This window comes from Grammomys surdaster, unplaced genomic scaffold (genome assembly GCF_004785775.1).
Source record: "Grammomys surdaster isolate TR1022 unplaced genomic scaffold, NIH_TR_1.0 139175, whole genome shotgun sequence".
Classification (NCBI taxonomy): domain Eukaryota; kingdom Metazoa; phylum Chordata; class Mammalia; order Rodentia; family Muridae; genus Grammomys; species Grammomys surdaster.
Genome location: NW_021622534.1, coordinates 1 through 10,874, shown reverse-complemented (window position 1 = coordinate 10,874; position 10,874 = coordinate 1). Strand labels below are relative to the sequence as shown.

The following is a 10,874-nucleotide window of genomic DNA, read 5'->3' as shown; positions in this document are numbered from 1 at the left end:
TATTCAAGAATTCACTTTGCAGTAACACATCACAGAGAATTTAGAGTCAGTTAGCAGTTTTTTAAAGTGTTAATATATGATTGATGTAACTATTTTGTTTAATTGTAAACTATAATTTTATAATTGTTTTGAGTTAAATGGCAAAGTAATTTCAAAGCACATAGTACTATAAAATAAATTTTGTGTAGCAGGATATTCATTCTGCTACATTGTATTCAGAGTGGAGCTCTGTGATTAGACAGTGGAAGAGGAAGTAGAGCTGGGAGAGAAATAGAGGATGGGGAGGGGAGAAAAAGAGGAATGGGAGGGGAGAAAGAGAGAAAGGGGAGGAGAAGAAGGAGGCTCTCTGCCTTGGAAAACCATGGATGAGTTGAAATCTGTTCTGGGAAGCAAATTCTATCAAAAGGTTAGATATTCGGTAACAATTCTAATTGTGTGGGCATCTTGTTGATTGAGCATTTCTAAATATATAAATCCTTTAGATAATCACTAAGCTTTAAGAGTCTCATTTCAACTGGGCACTGAGAGGACAGAAGATATTGTCTGGGGTTCAGCCTGAGCTTTGTGGATGCAGAGTGGGGGATTGGCAGAGCCATCCCCCATGCTGGCATCTCATGAGTGCCAGGGCCTGCACAACTAGCTAGCTGAAGCCGCCCCCCCCCCCCCCGCCATCAAAGCCAAGGAGCAGAAGGAACATGGTGGCTGCCAAGGAGCAAGCCTGACTGGGTGCTGTTTTCTAAATATCACCCCTACAAGTTTGCTAAATGCATTGTTATATTATGGCTTAATGTCTACTAAGAGTGCTTACTTTGCTATATAGCTATCAAGAACCATCAATATTTATTTATATGCACTGGAAAGAATGTAGTATTTTGCCACAATTAAAACAGATGGGACTTGGGTCATGAGCATTTTTTGATCTGAGAGCTGGTTACTTACTGATACGGACACATTTGGGAGGAGGTGACCAGCCAGTCTCTGTACATGTCATTGTGTCTTGACCATTTGGAAGATTGTAGCCATCATAACACTGGACTTTTACAGACTGACCCTGTAAATGTTTTCTTTCCCAATAAGAAGATTCTCCATTCTCCACATAATGGAAAACACATTGTTCTAAGAAACAGAAAAATTATAAATTTAAAAAGAAAACTTTCATTTGTCTAGAAAGAAACTAAGTTAAATGTTATCTTTACAACTATTTGATGAGCATGCATGGTATTCAAAAATAAAATTAATAACAAATGTTTAAGAGACTAACATTTGTCTTTAGTTTCTATAAATAAAATATGCAATTTCCATAGTCCCAACTGTGTGTGTACATTTCATGAAGAGCTGCTCACAAAGGACAGAAACTAGCTGCTTTTGGCTCACAAATTCTTTTGTTGGTCACATTTTGTCATGAGAAACTTAACTGTAATTATGTATGTGCTTCCTCTTTTAAAGAATTAAACTTAGTTAAATATAAAGACATTGACTTACTGAGGCATGGGACCTGAGGCTCCCACCCTTTTACTGTGCAACGAAGGTAATCCCAGTATGAATCTGAAGGTGTTGTAAACCCATTGTCACAGTAATAGCTGTACTCCTTTCCTATAGGTACTGGGAAGTAGGGTCTCCGTCTTTCTTCATAATACAGATGTCCATGTTTGAATTGTGGAAAATCACATGGTTTCACTTAAAATAAAAAATATATATATATGTAAAACAGAAAGCCACTCATATAAGAGATAGAACTCTTGATCAGTGAATTACTTTCAGTTAATTAAAATAACTACATGACAGAACAGTGGGTGTGTGGGAAAAGGAAGTAAAACAAAAGACAACTTTAGTTTGTGACAATGTCTTTCAACATGAAATCAAATTATAGCTGATACCCACCCAGAGATGTGGGTTAGAGATATTTGTCAATATCCAATATAACTGCTTATTTATAATTTTCACTGAAACTAAAATAAAATATGAATATTGAATCATATGGAGCTCTTTTTGTACCTTTTTATTAAAATGCTGTATTGTTCATTATATTAAGTTTATAAGTAATATAATTTATTATCTATATAATTATTTTTATTATTATTTATAATTTGTATTTAGTATAAGAATAATACCTTTTTTCATGAAGTATGATTCTGCTTCAAGAAACCTCTTGCAATATATTAAAAATTATTTCAACAAATACATATAAAAACAAATAAGTCTCCTTAAACTTCCTCATTCATTTTGGTTTTTGTTTTATGAGAGAAATTTTTCAAGAATTTTTTACACATTTATTACATGGTTCAAAAGTTGTAATACTTTTTATCCTAAATGTTCTTCTTTAAAAATTTTGAGAATTGTATTTTTCATAGGACATCAATAAGTTAAATTAGTGCACAGAGATTTTGTTTTAAAAAGTAACAAAAGGATGTTTGTTTCAGAGTAGGAATATCATTAATAACACAGTCCTCAGACTTTTACCTAATCTTCATTCTCCAGTGGGCACAGGTGAATCTGTTTTCCCCCTTTATACACATTTCTTTTTTTTTAATTGGATGATTAATGTACAGTCCATATGTTGTCCCCTTACCCCATCCCCCACGCACCCAGGAACCCCCTATCCCCTCACCCCTCCTCCTTCTTCTCTGTGGATGTAACCCCTACCTACCCCCCCCACTCCCACCTCCCCACTCTCAAAATTCCCACCCCCTGGGGCGTCCAGCCTTCATGAAACAAACATTATATTTGTTAAACTACATGGTCATTTGAGGTGGTCAGTACATAAATGTTTGATATCTTACAATTTTCAGATACAGGTTGTGACTGCATCAGAAATGATTGTTGTACTATGTATCATACTGTTAATGCACTCTACTCAGACAGCTGATCAAAATATTTACCAATTTTACAACTTTCATAAATATTATGGGCACAGTACAAGATCTTCTAGTTTTTTCTGATCTCCAATCCCAAGATTTTCTAATTTTTAATGATAAATCTCATCCTACTACATATTCAACATGACACAAAACATTAATTTCTAGTGTAACTTCTAACACAGATTCATCATCATCATCTCCTTTATTGTTCCAGTTATACATTTTACAATGTATTTCCCCCAATTAATAAAAGTCTTAATGAAAGTAATGAGAAATTAAATATCACTGAAGAGTGAGTATTACACATTTTAATTTTAAAAAGTTATTTAATAAAATTACAGATAAATTAACCGTCTTTATCTTATCCAGGAAATATCAGAATGTTCACTGCAAAATAAATAAAATTCAGATATATTCAAGCCACAGACAGTTCAGAAATATTTGGCCCTGATCTGCATTGTGGAAACTCAAACATAGTTGGGTTTGTGTCTCACTGCACTAGACAGATTCTACACTTATAATTGTAAAGCTACTCAAAAGTCCATGGCAAAGATGTCATAAGATCTGTATGCAGAGACACACATTAATTCTGTTATTAAAATAAATTGACTTAACACTAAACAATCTTCTATGTAAATATGTTTATATTCATAGCTAATCACACTGTTAACATCAGAGAAGATTCTTTTTTCTAGTAAATTATAATAAAAGTAAAGATTCATTAATATACAATGTAATAGAAATAGCGACAGTGTATGGAAGTATTAAACAAGACACATGCACCATCCCCTCGAAGCATCCTGTGAATGAAGGAGCACAAAGATTTTAAGAGCTAGAGTAATCAAGGCTGCTATATCTGGATAAAACATTGCCATTACAATCACAAACTCTCAAAAAGTACAGACCCCCTCACAGGAATGGGCCATCAATATCCAGGCATGACTGTAGTAAGGTCTCGGGGAATGGTGGCCTTCACTTTTGGAACTATAATGCTGATAGATTTAGAATTGTAGGGAATCATTGCTTTCAAGTGTATACCCACTAATGAATAAACCAGGGTTAAAATACAAGTCCAAGTCAAATGTTACACATATTTCCTGAGTTAAGCTAAATGTATCATACATCAACACTCAAAATTACAATTGTTGGAAAAGGATAGGAATAGATGATATCTTGTTTATAGAGATGAAACAATGTGGAAGAAAATAGGAACAGAGAATATCCAGAATATATTGTGGTATACCAGAAGTCAGAAGCCACAACCCAGACCAATGATTGAATGGAATGAACATCTGCAAGTAAAGCTGTTTGGACAAAAGGATATACTGTATGGCACACTGCAATTCCTGCGGCTTCCTTGACAAGATGTTTATTTGTTTGTTGGGGTTTTTTATTTGTTTTGTTTTAAGAAAAAGCTTGCAAGGGCACAGATTAAATATGGAAGAATGGGAAGATGAGTGGGATTGAGTACTTGTGAAAGTTACCAGGAATAAATTTTAAAAAGGCCAAAAAATATTTTCAACAAAATAATAAAAGAAAAACTTTATAATCTAAAGAAGGAGATGCCTATAAAAGTAGAAGTTTACAACACACCACATAGATGGGAAAAGAAAGTGAAGTTCTCTCAAAACAATAATCAAAGCACAAAATATTCAAAACAAAGAATAAATACCAAAAGCTGTGAGAGGAAATATATAAAGGCAGACCTATCATAATATACCTAATTTTTAATGGAAACTCAAACAAGAAGGACCTGGACATACTAAGAGACCAGAGTTGCAGCCTAGAATACAGTAGTCAGCAAAACACTCAATAAACATAAAAGGAGAAAACAAGCTATACCATGAGATAATCAAATTTAAACAATATATATTAACACCCAAGCACTATAAAAAGTACTAGAAAGAAAACTCCAATCCGAGAAGATTATGTCCAAGAAATAAATAATCTTTACTTCAACACAAGGAGATCATCTCTACCACAGGTAATAAATAATCTCACACCAGCAAAAGAATACACATACACACACACACACACACACACACACACAAATACACACAAACAAAACCATCACCACCACCACCATCAAAATAATAGGAATTAACAGTCATTGGTCATTTATAGCTCTCAATATCCGTGGGTTCCATTCTCCAATAAAGATGGCACAGGCTAACAGAATGGATGTGAAAACAGTATCATCCTTCTTCTGCATACAAGAAACATACCTCAACATCAAAAATAGGTATTACTTCATAGTAAAAATTAGAAAAAGATTTCTCTAGCAAATGGAACCAAGAAGCAAGACCATGTAGCCATTCTAATATCTAACAAAATAGACTTCAAGCCAAATTAATCATTAGTGGTACAGAAGGAAACTTCATACTAATCAAAAGGAACATTTCATGAGTATGACATCTCAATTCTTAACATCTCTGCCTGAAATGCCAGGGCACTGACATTTATAAAAATTAAAAACAAACATACAAACAAATAAAAAAAGAAAAAAATTACATAACATGTCTCAAACACCATACATTAATAATGGAAAACTTCCACACCCCACTCTTGTCAATGAACACATCATCCACACAGAAAAAGTCCATAAAAAAATGGGCCACAGAGATATTATCAATCAAATGGATTTAACAGAAATCTATGGAATATTTTACCCAAACTTAAAAGAATATATCTTTGTCTCAACACCTCACAAAACATTCTCAAAACCTGACTATATACTCAATCACAAAGCAAGGCTCAAAAGATACAAGAAAATTGAAATATTTCCTTGTATCTTATCAGACTATATGGATTAAAGCTTAACTTCAACAACAGAAGCCTATAAACTCTTGGAAACTGAATAACTCTCTATGGCATGACCACTGGATCAAGGAAGAAATAAAGAATTAAAGGCTTCAGGTATTCAATGAAAACGAAGGCACAACATACAAAATGTATGGGACACAATGAAAGGCATGTTAAGAGGAAAGTTTATAGCACTAAGTGCTTTAATAAAGAAATTAGAGAGATCTCATACTAATGAAAACTCTAGAAGTGAGTATACAGCAGGAAATAAACCAACTTGGAGCCAAGAGACATTATAGGGATCAAATCAATAAAACAAAATCAAAGAGAACAATGCAAACAAGAGTTGGTTCTTTGATAAAATCACCAAGATAAACACTTAGCCAAATTAACTGAGAGCCAGAAAGAATATTGAAACTAACAAAGTCAGTAATGAAAACAGGGACATAACAATAGATACCAACCAAGTCTGAGGAATCAGACTTCAAAAACCTGTATGCTACAAAATTGAAAAATCTAAAACAAATGGACAATTTTCTTGATAGATACCATTTATCAAAGTTAAATCAAGATGAGATACAAAATTTAAATAGACCTATAATACCTAAGGAAACAGAAGCATTCATTAAATGTCTCCTAACACAAAAGATCCCAGAGACAAAAGATTTTTAGCTCAAGAATCAACAAAACATTCAAAGAAGATCTAATATCAATACTCCTCAAATTTTTCCACAAAATAGAAGCAGAAGAACATTTCCAAATACATTGTATGAGACCAGAGTTACCCTGACACCCAAACCACACCAAGATTCTACAAAGTGAATTTCTATAATAAACATTGATCCAAAAATACTCAATAAAATACCAGCAAACAGAATTCAAGAACATATGAAAAATATCATCCACCATGGTCAAGTAACCTTCATGCCAGTGATTCAGGGTTGCTTAAACATATGAAAAAATTTTAACATACAGATATACTTTTGATGCCTGTCTCCTACCATAGCATATGTGTAGCCATTTTATTCCATTCCTGCCAGGTATTTCATATTGTTACTGTATATGCCTGCCAGTCATTGACACAGAAATATAACTTGACTCAAAGCAAGGTCATTCTGATCACATGTCATGTTCTGTATGAGATTTGTTAGTCTTATAAAATTCTACAAAGTTTTGCATAGGACCCATCAAATTAAAGTTCTATGTGAACTGTTATGTCTAAAGTGACTTGAGTCAGAGCAGACCACCGGGCAACACTTCCTGCAACTGTGTATGAGCTCACTATGGTTTTTCAGGTTTAAGCTTTTATAAGCTGACACAGAAACAATGTTTGGGGTTGTAGCTCAGCCCCCAAAATTGGAGCTAAGGCCCTGATTGATCGGTCTTAGGGTATGCATCCAATAGACCATCCCTGTCTGTCTGATATCAATGTTTGCATCATTTGTTGGGCAACTCTTGGAACCCAAAATATGCATATTGAAAAAATATATATTTACAAACTGAAAGATAAAGGCATGGTTAACTCATTAGATGCTAAAAAAGTCTTGGCAGAATCCAATAACCCTTCAGGATAAAAGTCTCAGAGAGATGAGGGATACAAGGAATAGAACTAAAAATAATAAAGGCAATATACACCAAGCCAATAGCATCAAATTAAATGGAGAGAAACTCAAACCAATTCTATTAAAATTGGGAACAAGACGATGTTATCCACTCTCTGTTCTGTATATCACATATACATTCTACACGTTCAATTAAATTCCCATGAAAATTCCAACACAATTCTTTACTGTTATTAAGAGAATGGTTCTCAACTTCATATGGAAAAAATAAACATATACAGGAGCGCTAAATTCATCCAGTACAATAAATGAACTTCTAGAGGTATCTTCATCCCTGATTTCTAGCTGTACTGCAGAAGATAAGTAAGAAGAGCTGCATGGTGTTGGCATAAAAACAATCAGGTTTAAAAATGGAATCAAATAGAAGACCCAGATGTAAATTCACACACCTATGGACATCTGTATTGTTTTTAATAAAGAATCAAAAATTAGATTATAGGCAAAAGAAAGTATCTTCAACAAGTTTTGCTGCTCTAATGTCAGCCTGTAGAAGAATGCAAATATATCTATCACCCCACATTAAACTCTGGTCCAAGTAGATCAAAGACCTGAACAGAAAACCAAGCATATCGAAGCTGATAAAAGAGAAAATGGGGAAGCCTTGAACACACTGGCACAGGAGAGATCTTCCTGAACAGGACACCTATCATGAAGGCACTAAAATTAACAATTAATAAATGACTTCCCATGAAACTAAGAAGCTTCTGTAAGGCAAAGGATACCATCAAAAAGGACAAAACAGCATCCTACAGAATGGGAAAAGATTTTCACCAAGTCTACATCTAATAGAGAGTTAATTACCAAAATATATATTTTAAAAGTGTTTTAAAAAACTAGAAATCTTGGGATGTGGAACAGTTGGAGGGTGGAGGGGGGGATAAAATCTGGAGCATAAAAAAAATTAAAAAATAAAAAATAAGGAAAACACTGGACATCACCAAAGAAAAATATTCAATTTTAAAAATGGGGTTCAGATCTACATAGAGAATTCTCAAAAGAGGAACATGGCCAAAAACCATTTGAAGAAATATTTAACATCTTTTGCCATCCGGGAAGTGTGAATCAAAATGATTCTGAGATTCCACCTTACACTTGTCAGAATAGCCAAGATCGAAAACACATGTGACAGCTCATGGTGCCAAGGATATGGAACAAGGGAAGCACTTCTTCCATTGCTGATGCGAGGGTGAGCTTGTACAGCCAATTTGGAAATCAATATGGCTGTTTCTCAGAAAATTGGAAATTATTCTACCTTAAGACTCAGAAGACACTCCATCCTACCACAAAGACTTTTATTCAACTATATTCAAAGCAGCTTTATTCATAATTGCCAGAAACTGGAAAGAACCTAGGTGACCCTCAACTGAAGAATGGATAAAAAAATAAATGTGGTTCATTTGCACAGTTGTTTAAAAACAATGCCATCGTGAAATTTGCAGGCAAATGGATGGAACCAAGAGATCATCATAAGTGAGGTAACTCAGACTTAGAAAGACAAACATAGTATGTAGTCATTGGGTATTGACTACAAAGTAAAGGATAACTACGCTATAATCCATAGACTTAAAGAGGCTAAGTAACAAGGAAGACTCAAGTAGGGATAAATAAATATTCCTGGGAAGGGGAAATAGAATACATATTGAAGATGGGCTCAGAGTAGGTTTAGATGGGAACTGTAGGGATCAGTTATGGAGATGATAGAGGGAGAAAGTACTAGGAGAGACAACTGGAATTGGGGAACAATTCAGGGGCAATGGAAACTCCCAGGAATCAGTGAGGTGACTCTAGCTAAGAATCCTAGCAATGAGAGATATGAAGTCAAACCTGGCCATCTCCTATAATCAAAAAAGACTTCTCATAAAATGTTTGGGACACCAAACCAGACATAAACCTTCAACCTAGAATTTGTCTTACCAGCGTGATGTGCTGTGGTAAAGGTTTTATAGAAAATTTGGAAGTGGCTATCCAATGAGAGATACAGCTTGAAACCCATGTCACAAGAGATGCATTCACCCCTGACACTGACTTGAGGACCAGAAACCAGAGGTTATATGACCCCAGAGTTCAGAAAGAACTAGAAAGGTGTGGTCTTATTTACCAGTAAGTCTCAAAGGCTGTAAACATTATTTGTCTAGATAAGATTGTACAGAAGCCAGGCAGTGATGGCACACACCTTTAATCCCAGCACTTGGGAAGCAGAGGCAGGCAGATTTCTGAGTTTGAGGCCAGCCTGGTCTACAGAGTGAGTTCCAAGTTCCAGGACAGCCAGGGCTACACAGAGAAACCCTGTCTTGAAAAACAAAAACAAAAACAAAAAAACAAAAACAAAAAAAAGATTGTACAGAGGCTAGATCAAAGTTTACAGAACTAGGCCTAGATTAGCAGAGAGAGGCCTTAAGCCTATGAGACAACAATTACTCAGGAGGATAAAAGTTACTTTTACAGTCACCATTAGACAGAGTTTGGGGATTCCTGCTGACGATGGAGAAGAAAGACTATAAGAGCCTGAGGGGTCAAGGACACCACAAGAAAACTCAGTGTCAAGTAACTTGGACTCTTGGGATTTCACTTAGATTGAACTGTAAATCAGGGTGCCTGGATCTAACCAATACCCTCTGTATATTTTTTTATAGTTGTGTAGTTTGGTGGTTTTGTGGGATTCCTAGCAGAGCGAATGGCAATTATTTCTGATTCTTTTGCCTACTTTGGAGACCCTTGTCCTCATACTGGGTTGCCTCACCCTGTCAAAATATAAGGAGAGGTGACTAACCTTATTGAAATCTGATGTGGCATTGTCAATTGATATCACTGGGGGCCCCCATTTTCTGAAGGGAAATAGAGGAGGAGCGGATGGGGAGGAAGGACATTGAGGGGATGGAGGAGTTGGGAAGCTGAGGGGACAGAAACTAGAGTCAGGAAGTAATATATGAGAGAATAAATTTTATTTAAAAAACCCTAATGGCAAAACAATAAATAAATAAATAAATAAATAAATAAATAAATAAATAAAACCAATAAGAGATAGAAAAATAATTTGGAAGAGAACTAAATTTAAAAATTTTTAAAAACTCAATTTACTTACAATTCTTATATTTATTAATACTATTTCTCAGTGAAAATAGCTTCTTTCATTCTTATGAGTTGGATATTATAGATTTCCCATAATCTCATCTCAGTTAAAAGCTTGGTTTCTCATTGCTGATGATATGGGGAGGGTATAAAGTTCAGAGTTTTTGGACACATTGAAATAATTTAAGTCATTGGGTCTATGCCTTTGAAGGAGATATTGAGATCTTAGTCAATCCCTTGTATCTCTTTGCTGATGGCCATTAGGCAAGCAGCTTCGACTTACCACTCACTACCTGACATAAAGATTCTCCTGGTAACAGGATGAAAATGACAGAACAACTTGACCATGAACTCAAGTCAGCAAAACAAAATAAATCCTTCTTCTAAGTAATTAATTCAGTAATATTGACATAACAACAGAAAGATGAGTGGGAAGAGATCCTCAGCTGCTCATCTGTCATTGTATACTTTATTCCTTAGGGGATATCAGGCTTAAGTAGGATACAAATTTACCATAGACTGT

The 10,874-nt window shown here is 34.9% G+C and overlaps 1 protein-coding gene across 1 annotated transcript; it reads right to left on the bottom strand.

Moving 5' to 3' along the window:
* Nucleotides 1–939: 939 nt before the first annotated feature.
* On the bottom strand, nucleotides 940–1,677 carry LOC114615751 (complement factor H-like; the record flags this gene model as incomplete). Its single annotated transcript, XM_028761397.1, has 2 exons — nucleotides 940–1,116; nucleotides 1,483–1,677. Coding segments are annotated over 2 exons (372 nt in total), but the record flags the coding sequence as incomplete, so codon positions are not given.
* Nucleotides 1,678–10,874: the final 9,197 nt, after the last annotated feature.